This window comes from Enhydra lutris, unplaced genomic scaffold (genome assembly GCF_002288905.1).
Source record: "Enhydra lutris kenyoni isolate GAN:26980312 unplaced genomic scaffold, ASM228890v2 scaffoldscaffold46, whole genome shotgun sequence".
Taxonomy (NCBI): Eukaryota; Metazoa; Chordata; class Mammalia; order Carnivora; family Mustelidae; genus Enhydra; species Enhydra lutris.
Window position 1 is genome coordinate 7,760,822 of NW_019154130.1, and position 15,960 is coordinate 7,776,781.

The 15,960-nt window shown below is 36.6% G+C and overlaps 1 protein-coding gene across 9 annotated transcripts in view; it reads right to left on the reverse strand.

Annotated features, from left to right (window-relative positions):
* LOC111156347 (ataxin 2) overlaps positions 1–15,960 on the reverse strand; it is a 114,110-nt gene that overhangs the window by 35,523 nt on the left and 62,627 nt on the right. For 8 of the 9 annotated variants that reach the window (XM_022517124.1, XM_022517123.1, XM_022517129.1 and 5 more), the window contains exons 6-14: positions 14,732–14,856; positions 12,795–12,886; positions 11,899–12,096; positions 10,272–10,450; positions 8,221–8,430; positions 5,566–5,748; positions 3,319–3,516; positions 2,845–2,952; positions 2,516–2,586 (exon numbers count right to left, since the gene is read on the reverse strand). In XM_022517124.1, the coding sequence (XP_022372832.1) occupies positions 2,516–2,586; positions 2,845–2,952; positions 3,319–3,516; positions 5,566–5,748; positions 8,221–8,430; positions 10,272–10,450; positions 11,899–12,096; positions 12,795–12,886; positions 14,732–14,856 (1,364 nt within the window). The remainder of the gene's footprint in view (positions 1–2,515; positions 2,587–2,844; positions 2,953–3,318; positions 3,517–5,565; positions 5,749–8,220; positions 8,431–10,271; positions 10,451–11,898; positions 12,097–12,794; positions 12,887–14,731; positions 14,857–15,960) is intronic. The other variant, XM_022517127.1, reaches the window with a different exon arrangement.

Here is a 15,960-nt window from a genome sequence, read left to right on the forward strand (position 1 = left end):
GACTCAAAAGACCTCATATCATGAGATTCCATTCATATGAAATGTCCAGAATAGGCAACTGTATAGAGAAAGCAAGCAGACTCTCTAGGACCTAAGGAAAGGGGTATGGGAGAGATGTTTAAAAGCAAAAGAGGAATGACTGCTAAGGGGTATGGGGTTTCTTCTGGGGGTGAAGAGAATGTTCTAAAACTGACTGTGGTAATGGTCGTATAAATCTGTGAATATACGAAAAGCCACTGAATTGTACACTTTGTATGTTAAAATGTATGACACGTAAATTTTATCTCAGTAAGACTGATACCACTAACTCATATGCTTCAAAGTAAAAATTTTCTTTCCTTCATAACATGATAAATTCAACATAAGAAAGGACTGAATGCTTGACTCTAAAAAGTAACGTGAGAAAATAGAAGGGAATAGGCAATACCTATAATGAGCTCCTTTACATCAAATGGAAGACTATGCAAAATAGTATCATCTACTCCTTAGGAATCTATTCAGATGCAATGTAAAGAACTGCACAGAAACGAAACCCTCCCTCTGGCCGGAGCATGCAGCTGAGGAGACCAAGTACATAAAAGAGCTTTAATTGTGTTGGGAGTGCATGACATATTAAACTGGCTATCTGGGCATTCCGTTGTAATTCTCCGTATCATGTCCATGGATTAGCTATGGCTTAAAAAATTAAAATTTAAATTCATAATCACTAATGTGGGAGGCCACGGTAAGGCTTGAGACGAGAACCAAACCAGGCCCTGATTTGTGCCGCCTTTAAAGGCTGAATAGCCGAACAAAAGGCTTAGGTCAATAAAGTCGAGTAGCACTGAGAAAGGGTCTGTGCTATGTGTTGTGTGCTCGCCTACGTGACTTCCCACACGTTTGCTAGTCAGACAGAGACGATTTGGCCGGAGTCAGAAATTCTTGGCTGGTCCCTGCTGTCCTTGCACGGGCTATAGACTACACCACTGTAAGACTGTGCTGTGCTTACACAAACTATGTCTTGAGTGGCCTTGAAGTCAGTACATCTGGCGCTAGAAGATCTGCTATTGATGTTTAGGAAATAGATAATGGGAAAGCTTGAAGAATTTTCTGTGCTTGTTGCAAACTCTTTAGTAATCAGCTAAAAATAGACACCTTTCTTATGATTGTTTCTGTTAGTTATAAAATGCCTCACAGCCTTGAATAAAACCGGCACTACTGGACATCCTCCTTGGTGCTCCTCCTGCCCCCATCTCTTTGTCTCTTAATTTCTTTTCAGCATCCTCTTACTCTCTCTACCCTGGTCGATTTGTCGCACCAGCCGCGACACACTAACAGCATTAAAGCTGAATAGAGGGGCGCCTGGGTGGCTCAGTGGGTTAAGCCGCTGGCTTCGGCTCAGGTCACGATCCCAGGTCCTGGGTTCAAGCCCCGCATCGGGCTTTCTGCTCAGCGGGGAGCCTGCTTCCTCCTCTCTCTCTGCCTGCCTCTCTGCCTGCTTGTGATTTCTCTCTGTCAAATAAATAAATAAAATCTTTAAAAAAAAAAAAAAAAAAAGCTGAATAGATAAATTGTGAAAAAATGTGGTATGTAATATTTTGAATGGTGCCAATAAATATGAAGCTATCACCAAAAAATCATTAATTTTTAGGAAGCTAACACAGACTATGAAAAAGCTGCCCTTTGACTGATTCATCTCTTAAGTCAGCCATATTTTCCAAAGGCTGATCATCAGATCTTTTCCTCTATGAAGTTAAGTTTCAGGATAACTTCTTGCATTGGTCCCAAAATGACTTGTTATACAAAGTGTATTATAGTAAACGTGTGCAAAAGAATGCAGTGTTCATCCAAAAGAGATGGGAGTATGTTCGGAGTCTTAAGACAGAGAACTGGTATTAAAGACCAATTTCTACCACAATACATTTGTGTACAAAGTGTACATCTGCAACTATCCAGAACACCAGGGTCCATTACATTTCCCACTAGCCCTACCAGATAATCAATACCCTGGCTTTGCTCTACTCTTCACTGAATAAAGTAATCAAATGGGCATCAAATAATAACTTAGGTTATGACTGACTTTAAATGTCAAAATTATATTCTCTTTCATTTGGTATCTGTATAGTTCTCAGAAGCTGTTGATTTAGTTATCTACTCAAAAGCACAAGCAGAACACCTTGGTGGCTCAGTCCGTTAAGTAACTGACTCTTGATTCGGCTCAGGTCATTATCTCAGGGTCATGAGACGAAGCCCTGTGTCAGGCTCTGCGCTCAGCTAGAGTCTGCTCAAGATTCTCTCTTCCCCCTCTCCTTTTATTCCTCCTCCCACCCGCAAGGTCGCTCTCTCTCTAAAAGTAAGTAAATAAAATAAATAATTTTAAAGCACAAAGACAACTTTAAGAACGTTTAGCTTTCTAACAGACATGATTCATTTTTTCTGAGTATGTATATAATGCATTTTGTAAAGGATCTAAAAATTTGTAATCATGTTTACTATTCATTTTTAAAGTTCTAATTCATTAATCAATAACACTTACCCTAAAATCATTCTTAAACTTCTTTAAGTCATCAATCTGCTTTCTATGTTCAGAAACAATTGGTGATATACCTATAAAATTACAAACTGTTAAATATAAATTCACTGCAAATCTTTAATTTAAAATTCTTTAGGATGAGATACTGGAAATAAAAATAAGCTTTTATTCAATATATTATTTACAGATTTTGACATCTGTCAAATTATGCATTTAAAATGTGCACAATCCTAAGAAGAAGTGTTGACCAAAACCAATCTGTACTAGGCATGAGCTTAGACATCTCCTTCCTATTTCTATAATTATACTGAAAGACTTTTTAAAGCTCTAACCTTTATTTTCAGTCTTTGAGAAGCTAGGTGATGTCTCATTGGGCTTCACATTTTCTTTATTCCCTGCAGGAGAATTTTGCCTCTGATCTTGAAGCCTGGAATCCTTAGCTAAAAAAATATGTATTTAAAAAAATAATAGTAAAGTAAAATGGGAAAATATTCAACAATTTTTATTTCCTACGGTTTGTGGAAAAAAAATTTTCCATTTAACTAGCAGCTTTTCCCTTGGCAGACAAATGAAACACAAACAACTTTATTTATATTGATATTCACTACCTAAGAATGTTAACCCTTGTAACAATAGACATTCAAGAATAATATATATGAAACTGTATTAAACTTCATTTACACAAAATTTTAAATTTACACTCAAATACATACCTATGAATAAATACAGCATTTTTCATATTAACATAAAACTTTTAACACTCAACTTCACAAATGACATGGAGCCGGAAGCCCTTTCTTACATACCCTCAATAGACGGGGTGACAGCTCTGTTGGATGCAGGACTGGCAGGCGTAGGAGACGCGGCTGGAACGGGCATAGCAACAGCTTCGGCTGGAATAATACCAGCTTGAGGAGAAGCAAGAACTGGCCCACCAGGAGTATTTCCAATACTGTTCTGTCTGGGAGACCTGGGTCTGTGAGTTTTAGGGGATAATCTTGGAACTACAAGAAAGAGAAAATTTATCCATTACATTCTTAGCTCAAATGTCACTTCTTCAAAGAGGCTTCTTAGAAAATCTAGGTAAAATACTCCTTGTCAACCACCATCCCTATTACTCTTTATCCCATCACCCACAGTGGTGGTGACTGAAAACACAAAGAGCTGAAGAATGACAGCAATTACTAATACCTAAGTACAGCTGCAGTTCTTCCTTGTAACTAAATAGATCAGATTAATTCCAAAAGGCAGTACTTTAAATGAAATTAGAAATTGGATTTGAAGACAGGATAAACCCCATTTTTAAAGATGAAGACAGCAACATTCTCCACTAAGAACTGAGATGTTTCTTTAACAGTGGGGTGGCAGATCCCAAAGAAAAAGGCTTATTTGTTTCTCCTTCAAATAATAAACTCAAACACCTTCCGGCAGCTTGCAGCCAATCCTGTCTGCTCTTTCCAGCCACCTCAAGAGGCACTTTACAAGAACTAAGAAAATCGGGGAACCAATTTAGCCAAAAGCAGAAGATAATTCACCAGGGTTCCTGTTCCACCTGACCTCAAATAAACAACTGATAGGTTTCTTAATCCGTTAAAAACCCATTTGTAGAACTCAGATTTAATGGTTTAAAGAAAATGGTTCCAATTACAATTTAGTGGTTCTTTACTTTTTTAAGTCATAGGATCATGGAAGGAAACTATCCAACAACTGTCATTTTTCTTTCTTTTTTTTTTTTTTTTAAATTTTATTTATTTATTTGACAGACAGAGATCACAAGCAGCAGAGAGGCAGGCAGAGAGAGAGGAGGAAGCAGGCTCCCCGCTGAGCAGAGAGCCCGATGCGGGGCTCGATCCCAGAACCCTGAGATCATGACCTGAGCTGAAGGCAGCGGCTTAACCGACTGAGCCACCCAGGCGCCCCCATTTTTCTAATTAGTATAAAAAAACAACTGTAACATCACCCTGCATGTATTCCTAATAACAGTTATTGTTTTACTTCTATTATTACGCTGTTAACTCTCAAAATTCACTTCCAAATTCTCCAAGCAATGTCAAATGATGAATGGTACAACTGAAGAAATAAAGATTTTTAGAAATTCTATTTTCTTGTTAAGTGAATTATTTCCTAATAATTAATACCTAATTTCTAATTAGATTATGTTAATAAAATATCTAATTTCTAATACCTAACTTCTTTTGGTCTTCCTTGAAGACCAAAGAAGAAAACAGAATATACGAAGTAACTGACCATAAAATTATGCATACACGATGCTGAGCAATGTGTATCAACTAAGTTTAGAGAGTTAGGAATGTTTTTGTTTAAGCCTGAAGATCTTTTCTTTTAAAAATCCTATCTGCTGATTAAGACAGACTATGACTAAAAAATCACAATCACTGCATGTTCTAACTCTCCACAGTTATCATGGAAACAAAACATTAAGTAGCAAAAGCAGTTTTGGACTGAGCTTATAGTTAGTCTTTTTACGTATCTTTTATACTTGTATAGCTGCTGTCAGCACATTCCTCAGGCTAATCACAGATAAAACTTGGGCCCATCATGTACTGATATTCCTTATTAGGGAAATAAAATCAAGAATTAGTACCATATACAGATGCTACAGGAATACACAGCACTGTAAGCCCAAAGGAAGTGTCTGTGGAATGAATCCACAGACAAAATTGCTAAGAAGACAGGAAATACAGTTTGTTCATATGATGTTACATACTGTATTTGTTTTATATTTGGGTGGTACTCTATGGAACTATGAAGTATATTCCTGAACTTATGAACCTCATTTGAATCTTATCACAAGTCCATAAAGTAGAACAGGCAAAAATTACTCTAATTCACTGAGAAAACTGAAATTCAGAACGATCACATGGTTTGCTTTAATATATGGTGAATATGTGGTGGAAACCAGAATAAAAATGTAGGTTTCCCAATTCCTGGTTATTCCAATTATTTTAATATATACACTGAACTCAGCCCTTCTTACATGCAGCAGAGTTACAAAATGTCCACTGTCATTATGCTCCAAGCCAAGTGTTACCTACCCCCGCTGACCACTGATGACCATGTGCCCCCTGCAGGACTAGTTCTTGCTGCTGGAGGAGCAGCTGCTTCACTTGGTGGGGTATGGGATACAAATTCTAGTCCACTGGAAATGGAACCCCTCCCAGCAGAAACTCTGTGATTTCGAGGGTGTCGCTGGGCCTTTGGGGACATCCTTGGAGGCCCTAAGAAAGGAATAGTGAACATCACATAAATGCTACAACGTCCATCAGTACAACTTTTCTGCTAAATACACAGACCCTATTCACACATACACACGCACACTCTCTCTAGCTTCTCCTTGGTTATAAAACAAAAAACAAAAACAGAAAAACGTATTTTTGGCCATATTCCTTCAGAATTACTCTGTGGAATGCCACAAGGTTTTATAAATAAATTTTATATTATTTCCCTGTTTTTTTAAAGAAAGGGAGGGATGAAGTTGGTGTCAGGAAATCAAACAGATGTTGTAACTCTTCAAAAATTTTTATTCATTTGTTTAATCTACGTTCATTACTTGTGGGCATATAAAAATAAATATATTATAAAATGTTAACAGAAGTTACGGTTACATGATAGGATCAGTCTTATTTTACCACATACTTTTAGCTTTTCCCCCTCAAACTTTTATTATTTCTAAAATTAGAAAAAGATTCTGAAATAGACTATTAATCCCTATATACTTTTATATTATTGAAATATGGCAATAAATTTTACAACCTGTGCCTTAAAACAGTCTTCACCTGTAAGCAGTTTCTCAGGCTGAACAGGCTATAAGCTAAAAATTCTACTGTTAAGGCATGACCTGAAAGACTAAAATAACTGGCATCTGGAGAAGAAATGTGCACTACATGAATCATCAAAAATTCTAGATCATTAATTCTGTCACCCCATTAGTGACTTCTATTTCTAAAGAAGTCTACTCTGCATTCGAACAATCAATCAAGTGAAATCAGTAGACAGAATGGCTCTCAGTAGAAAAGCCAGACAGTGCTAACACTCAGCAAAACTCATCCTTAACGTCATAGCCAAGGGTCCTCACCCTTACCTTCCTGCCAAAATCTTAAGAACGTCAAATTTGTACCCTCAGTAGGAATTTAATCATGGACACAATCTTAAAAAGAAATGTTAATGTTATATATTATAGTTTTCAACTGGAGAGGTGATTTATATTAAAAAAATTAAAGAATTAGGTATATACATATCATAAACTTTTTATACCCACTTAGAGAAAAAGAGTAAGAAAGCTGGTTGGCATAGCTCAATGAAATCAAACTCTAACTTAAAAAAAATTTCATTCTTTTGGTAAATACATAAAATACAAAATACTCTCCCATATTAAACACAGAAAACCACTGAATTTCATAGTTCTACATTTGAAGTTCACCTAACTACAGGACTGGAAAACATTTTAATTCAAATGAGTTAAAAAGAAAAATTGGATAATGTAGCGGCTCTGAATACCCAGAAGGTCTATTTTCTACGTGAACAGTCCCTCTTACAAGCAGTGTACAATTTACTATAGTGAAGACGTTCATACTCACTGAGTCCTGCTTTACTCAAACAATGCACCACAACAAATACCACAACAGATTTTGACTTTTCACTTAGTGGCCACCATCACAAGCACTTTCTAGCAAGGAAGTCGCCTTGAAAATCAGTGCAACATGCTGTTCAAGGTCAGCCACTTTAGTCACGATCACATGACCTCCCTCCTGCCTGGATGGTAACAATTTATTAAAAAGCAGCCAACGTGGGTTTTCTCCAGGGAAGCACTTTATGCCAGAAAACTGTATTAGTCTCAGCGTAAGTTCTATCAACTACAATTTTAATGAATGAATCGGGACTAAAATGTAAACATATATACCCTGAAATAATATCAAAAATACATATTCAGAAAATAGGTTTTTAACATATGCACTGCATTTATATTAAAGTGTCATTTGTCTACAATACCTCCATGATTTGATATGTAGTAATGGTAGACTTAGCATCAAACACTGCATGAGAATTACAGGATTTTTTTTCTTTACAAAGACAAATGGTTTTTAATAACAATGTTTTATTTTAGATCAAAGACTGCCAGATTAGACTTTCACTAGAAAATATTACAAAGCTAATTTTCTTAAATTCCCCAAACATAAAACCAATCTCTGTATATAATCTAAGAGCAGACACACAAAGGCAGCTACATGGAATGTCCCTTTCAAAAAGGACCCCTAAATCACCATTACTGCCTATGGCCAACAGGTAGGTTCACGTGTACATTGGCCAAGGAGCTATAAAATGAAGGTTCTACAGTAATTCCAAAACTGGTGAAGAAAGTTCATTGTTTATCATTAACCACTGTTTATACTGTATATTGAGAGGGACAAAAACCTGGAGCAGACCTTCTGGGCTGTAAAGGAACATCATTTTTACCAGGCAGAGATAAACCCCCATTCTTATAATCCAGGATAGTTCATAGCTTCACACAGCATTTATCAAATTTCTCTCCAATGAACAAAAGGTTAATAGAAATAGTTTTAATAAACTAAAGTTAAAACACGGAAATTATAGGTTACTAAATAATGAAGAGGAAACTATTTTGTAATTATAAACTCACATAGGAGTTAAACAAAGACAAACAAAAACATGAACAAATTGTGGTATTGTACCTTCTGAAGACATGCGTTTAGGCATAGTAGAGACAGGAGCTGGAGAACCATGAGCAGAGGGGTGAGACGGGGGTCTGGATGGCCGCGAGGGGGGCCTGGAGGGCGGCCGTGTAGGGGTGGCTGCCCGAGGTGGAAGAGAGTTGGGACCTGACTGGTAGCGAGAAGGTGGGCGAGAGGAAGGAGATGGGCAAGGCGATGGCCAGGGAACACCTGACAGAACAAATGATATGAAGGAAAGTATAAAAACTAAAGAAAAAAATGAGGGAAAAAAGTAAACAGAAAAAAAAGTAAAATGACAAAAATGATTTCTTGTACATTTTAACCCTTTGAGGACAGTCATTTGATTTGTGATAAGTTTTAGCATAACTTAACTGACATAAATTCACATTTTACTTTAACCTCCTTAAAATTAAGTCTGTTTAAATGAACATACGTTCCCAAAGGGTTAATTAGGATCTACACATACTATTGGAGAAGACAGTTAAGACTTTGCCTATTAATCCTGCTTCTGTAACTGTTTCTCAATAATCAATTATTAAAAGGAGTATTAACATAAACTAGATAATTTCACACAATAAATGACAAAACTCAGGAATAAGATTACTTACTAATTTTAGCTTTTGAAACAGGAAAATAAGCAGGAGCTATTATATCCCATTAAAAATGCTGGTTTTTAAATAACCATTTGTGATTTTCATCTAATTTGTATTTGAAGGTAAAATTTAGTTTGAAATTTCATTAAGCAAGCCCATTTAGTAGAAATATAACATTACTTCTGTTTTTTAGCGTCTTAAGAGTAAAAAAGGTTACTATTCATTGCCTTTTCAAAAATCATTTTAATCTTATCAAATTAGAAAAAGAGGGGAGACCTGCTAATTTATGCAGTTAAACACTTGCTTAAGTGACTGCTTAATAAGCAATGCAACTAGAAAGCAGTCACCACCACATAAGCTGACACTGACGGGTATGCACAGGTCAAGATACAGCTAATGTGTCACATTACATATCACTTACCTTAATCTTAGGAAAACAGTCCAGGTCTCCTCTCCATTGGGTTCCACACACTTGAGTATCACACATTTCCTAGCCCCCTTCAGGTTTTTTACTTGAAAATTCTGTTCATGAACTAAAATTCTTTACTCAGAGAGCAAAGAAATTTCACCCCCAATACTAAGTACAGAAAATACTCAAGAGTGTTTATTTGGAGAGGAATTCTGGAGACTCAACAGAAACAACTGAAATTGGAAACTTAAGTGTTCTCCACTTTTCTAACTTTCTGAACCTAAATATCTTAAACTCAATGTCCACTTTGTTCCCTAGGTTATGAACATAGTTCTGCTACGGTATTTCCGTACTGCCTATAGCACTACCATCCAGCATCCCTGACTCACACAAAAGAGCCATGACCTATGAGCTATATTCAATCTTAGATTCAGAGGTAGAGCAGAAAAATATCTTCCTCCTGAAGATGCAAGTCTCTTTCACTGTACTTATGACAAATTGCAAAAACCAGTCGTTTTTTATTGTTTTTTAAGCACTTTTCTTTCTTCTTCACATGACTCTTGGTCATGTCTTGTATAGCAAATTACCTCAAATCGTTTCTTGAAATAAGCAGAGTATAAACGTGCAAACAGTTAATGAATTTAATCTGTGTTAACTACTGAGCGTTTCACACAAACTAGGATTTTCCATATAAACTACGTTCAAGTAATTTTACCATACAGGGTTTTTAAATTGAGAACCTACCCAAAGTTTCCAATTTCTTTGTATGTGGAGTGTTTTTTGGCCAAGTGAATTATTTTTGGTTAAATTTAGCACTTTATCTTAACACTTGAGTATTTCACCACACTAAATACTATATATGCCAATGATTTATACTAATTTTACTAATTTGATATCCATAAAGGCAAATTTTAAATAGTTTTGAAGTAAAAACTCCTCCACAGAAATCACTGAAGATGTGCATGCTTTTACCAATTATGTTAAACTTAAATATTCAGAAAACTGTATATTTGATTGAGGACATTGAGAAATTTGGTCAAAATACTTGCCTCCATTAACTACTCTTTGGTCTGAACCAGAATTCGGGTTGAAATCTGAAGTGTGAGAGGTGGATCTTGATGGCATGGAGCCCGATCCAGGCTGGCCCATACACGGTGAATTCTGTCTCCCACTTCCCCAGGATATGACTTCTCTATTTCTTTGTCCAGGAGGAATATATTTATTTTCCCTGAAAATGAGAGATTCTCTAAATTATTTTATCCTAACAGATATCAGGCCAATGAAACAAATCTAAAAATAATTTAGGCAGAAGTGAATGCTTGTTATAAAAAGGTTAAACACTAAACCAAAATATCTCCCTCCCTAACACCCCTAATTCTTCCATGTTACCCTGAAGTCTAGCCTCTGGCCTTTCCTTTCTCTCAGATTCTCCTCCTAAGCAAAAAGTTTAACAGATTTGTGTTCATTCTCATCCTACTTCACCTCTCAATGGCTGAGTCTATCAACTATGGTCCATCTTCTTAAAACTTTCTTTGTCCTTGGCCTTCTCTGCTTTGTTTTCTCTTGGAACTCTTCTTTTTATAGCTATTCATTGGTTTTTTCATTCAATATCAGCAATGCTGACAAGTCCTAAATCCACACTGCCAGTCCCACAGTCTCAACATCTCCCACTGAACACTTTCATTCAAACCATCACTCTAAGCTGCGTCTTCAAGAATCTGTATCTTATTCCACCAGGTATGTAGTACATGTTTCTCAACACGTTTACAAATAAATTAATCAAAGATCTGCAAGCCGCTCAAATGCAATAAATTTAACAAAGGGCTCATTCTATCTCCCCTCAAATTTACTCTCTGTTTTCTATCTCCATTACCAGTACAATTATCAATCAACTTAGTTATCAAATAAACCTCAGGCTCACCCATGGTTTTTCTAACCTTTCTCTCACCAGCCCTGGTCTCGATGGTTACCAAGTTTTCACACTTGAACAATTTCAATACACTAACTGGTCTCCATGTTTCAGCCAATTCTCAAATGTCCCAGAGTTCATTCACACCATCCCCTGCCTACAGGGTGCTCTTTAACAGGACACAAACCCTTCAGGACCTCAGTTCCTATCACCAGCTGCCACCACTGCACCCTCCACATCATCCTGTATGCCAGACATATGAAACAACCAGCCTCATCCTCGGTTGGCCAGGTTCTTTCACATGTGTTTCATCATGCAAGGAATGCCTCTCTCTTACTTCTCGATGGGCAGCAGACAATGCTACTATCCTATCACAAAATTTCTCCTCTTCTGTGAGGCTTTCTCTGATCCCACTGGATACATGCTAGTTCTTTCTCACTCTGAATACACCTCTAATCTAGCAAATCCTAGTGAACTGCTGTTATGTTCTGTGCAGCATCCCCCCCACCTGATTGCTTTTCTGTAAGTAGCTCCTCCACACCTTGGCTTGCTCATCACTGGCTTCAACGCCTGGCTTCAAGAGCTGATGCTCAAAAAATATTTTCTAATATTACTATAATCTTTTCTCTAAAAGAATCTTAAACCAATTCCCCTTGCATTCTCTATCTAAGCTACATTAAAGGAAGATGAAATAATAATAATACACCTTCTCACACAGACCTTGAGTTGTGTATCCAAAATACTGCATCATGATTTCCTTTAAATACCTAGTGTTTATGCTGTGGCCCTCACGTTCACTGGAATTTCTCTGAACGGCTGTGTATTTTTCTTCTTCACTCCTATCATCATTTTCCAGGGCCACCCGGGCTTTGTACTGGGCACTTGATTCAATTTCTTCTGCTAATTGGTTTGCCCTTGCTTCTCGTTTTAAAAATTCTTCTGAGTTATCCCTTTCTAAGGGTACCCTGAAACAAGACGGGGGGGAAGCAAAGTGAGTATTTTGAAGGCACAGTTTATGTATCTGTCCTAATCAACTATTAAGAGAGTTTAGAGTTTGAAAGACTGATAAAAATATAAAACACTTACAGTGATCTACTCATGTGTAAAGCAAAATTAGAAATTTTTTTTGTTTCACTCTTCCCTAGAAGAATATAAATTTCCAAAACTGGTTAAATTGACTATTCTCCTATAACATCTACACTTGCAAACTTAAGAATTTTTATAACTTAAAACAAGAACAAAATTTATCTAGAGCATAAAACCAGAATACAGGTAAACTAAACTATATTTATGCCCTGTTTTAAAGAGAATTTATCAGCTTAAGCAGTAACAGGATTAATTCTTTCACATAATTGTTTAACTTAAAATCTGACAGAGGGGCGCCTGAGTGGCTCAGTCGGTTAAGCATCCAACTCTTGATTTCAGTTCAGATCATCATCTGAAGGTTGTGAGATCAAGCACCATGTCACACTCTGCACTGGGTATGGAACCCGCTTAAGATTCGCTCTCTCCCTCTTCCTCTGGCCCCGTCCCTCTCCCCCTCTCTTAAAAAAAGTACATTAAAAAAAAAAATCCAACAGAAAAATTTATTCAACATCCTAATATAAGTTGATGAAAGTCAAAGACAAATGTACTAAAGTAAAAGCCAGGTTTTTAAACTTACGTATATGAAGATAAACTGCTATCATATGTAGACACTACACCATAATTTTCTTCATTATATCGAAACATATCATTGGGATCCCATCCATTAGACTAGAAGAAAATAAAGTATTTTTCAAAATGACAAAGTATTTGTCATGGAAATTGCTTTAATTCAAGTACAATCAATATCTCACATTAATAATATCATCTATAACAGCAAAATCTATCCACAACAGTTAACCACTACTAACTTCTTGGGCATAATTCCAGATGCACTCTATGCATTCATTAAGAACATGATCAGTTAGATCAAGTTCTTTTTTAATTCAAATAGGATATTCTTATTCTATAACTTGCTTTGTCTTTTAATAAGTCTTAAGTACCTTTCCGTACCAAAATGCCATTCTTTTTAGTGGAACCACAGTGTTTCAACTGAATGGAAGTACAATAAATCTAACTCATGTCCTCCTGATGGACAGGATGTTTCTAATTTTTCACTATCAGAGAAAATGCTGCAAAAAAATCCTTACACATCATTATTTGCAAGTCCTATGGATATACCAAGACAAAAGTAAATTCTAAGAGGTGAGACAAACTATAGGTGTGTTTTAAACTTTTATAAATATTGCCAGAATGCTCTCTGGCAACTTAACAGTTTATCCACCTTACTATCAGTAAAAAAGGAGTACCTGATTTGTATCCTACGTAGGTGATGTGGTGCATAGACCTGAGAACCTCTATATTAGGTTATATCGAATTCTTTAAAGTCTGAAAATGAATAATGATGTTCTGCCTATATATTTTCAGTTTCAAAGCTGGACTTAAACATTAAAAACAGATTTGTTATAAAGACTTCTCCACAACAGTCAATGGAAGATCTTCATCCGATTCAAATTTTGGTACCTAAACATTCATTTTTGGCAAAAGACTTTGCTTTCTATCTCTCTACCTTAGAAACATAATTTATAGAATCCTAATGATAGTCTTTACTACTAAGCATTGATTTATAGATGATGTGTTAACAGAAAAGTAAAAATAATACACATTAAAAAGCTTTTAGAAATAGCAGATTTGGGGTGCCTGGGTGGCTCAGTGAGTTAAGCCGCTACCTTCGGCTCAGGTCATGGTCTCGGGGTCCCGGGATCGAGCCCCACATCAGGCTCTCTGCTCAGCGGGGAACCTGCTTCACCACCCCTGCCTGCCTCTCTGCCTACTTGTGATCTCTCTGTCAAATAAATAAATAAAATCTTTAAAAAAAAAAAAAAAAGAAAGAAAGAAAAAGAAATAGATTTTTTGGGCACCGGGATGGCTCAGTGGGTTGAGCCTCTGCCTTCAACTCAGGTCATGATCTCAGGGTCCTGGGATAGAGTTCTACACCGGGGCTCTGCTCAGCAAGGAGCCTGCTTTCCCTCTCTCTCTGCCTGCCTATCTGCCTACTTATGATCTCTGTTAAATAAATAAAATCTTAAAAAAAAATAATTTTTGTGGAGAATGATCCTAATTTTAAGACCAAGAAATCTACTTATTGCTTTATTTCTAATGCAACTTAACAATGTATCTTAATAGTGAGTATGTCTTCCTCAGATAAGAAGCCCAAGAGTCTTACCTCTAGGAAAGGTAAAGAGACAATTAAAACACTAATTTCCTTAGGCTGCCTCATTCTGTAAAGGATTCAAAGCAAAACATGCCAGTTTTTCCATTTTCCCATGTTTCCCAACTTAAATTTGTAAGTTGCTTATTATGATCTATTTAAAAACATGGAAATCATTCATAAGCATCCCAAAGAAAGATTTGTCTAAATTTACTGCCTGGGGGGAGGTCTCTATATAGACAATAAAAAATGCTGATTTAAATATATCCACCGAAATGATGACAACATACTTAAATTAAAACCAAATGATATCACGCCACATCACATGACCACAGTCTGATACTAAGCAAAAACACTTTACTTACTACATCATTTTCCAAAGCCTCCAGTTCCTCTGTGGTTGTGAGTTCACCTGCATCCCAGGGCTCCAGGTCCTTCTCTTTGTGTTCACCATTCACTTTAGCACTGATAGCAGAGTCAGTAAAAGCATCTGCAAAGGATGGACTTAGCTGAAAGATCATATAGCCAGACAATGGGTGACTCTAATATACACACATAAATTATCAACAGAGATATGCTAAAAATAATTATGATATAGAAGGTATAACGTTCACTAATGGTATGCTTTCAGATGTATAATGCCTTAATACAATAATCTTCAGAACACTTTGAGTAAGGTATGTTCTTCCCATATAATTTTAAGCCACATGAAATGTTTTAATGTATTCACACAAGTCATTAAATTATATTAAAAATAATTACTTTGTATTTCAGAAGTGACCCAGAAACTATCAACCCATCTAAAATAGGATGTTTTTGGTTTAACAGATCCATTAATTAAATAAAAGCTCAGAGCTCCTATATCTAAACATGTGCAGATATTTTAACTTTCCAAAGCCATGTCTGTGTGCAGGGGTCAGTATCCTAACATAATCTTGCCGTTAGTAACGGAAGCCATTCTAAATGAGCAAATCCTTCAGAAAACCCATTTTTCCCTATAGCTACTTTGTTACACAGTTCAGGTGCTACAGTGTCACCTGTCTCCAAAAGGTTCAGGAGGCAGGCCTATCTACCTGGACTTCCCACCAACACTTATTTATAATCATTGTGTCCTCTCTTCCTCTCTAATGTTACCGAGAAGCAGTATCTTGTGAGAGCAGCACTATGTTTAGCTGACAGGAAATATCTCATAGCTGCTATCCAACAAAGAAAATTTTTCTCTAGTTGGGTGTTAGGACCAGGTAAGTAAAGGTCTACTTGGCTAACGACAGTATTAGAAAATGCTTTAGAGATACAGGCTTGCATTTAAATGGCTGGGCCCATAAGGTATCACCAAGCACAGGGCCAGGGAATAATACTTTCGCTGATCTGGCTCTGTCAAAGGATACTAGTTCCCAGTCATTGTGCCCTCACCATACTATTAGCGGCCACCAAGGAGTAGGAGGAAGGGAAGAAATCAAAAACTGTGGCTCTTTTAATAGAGACAATTCCAGAGGGATTTTTTATTTGGTACGACTTCTGTAACAGTCACTGGCTCCCTAGTGGGCAAGGTGATAACCAAAATAAAAAATTCGAGCCAGCAAATTTAAGCCAG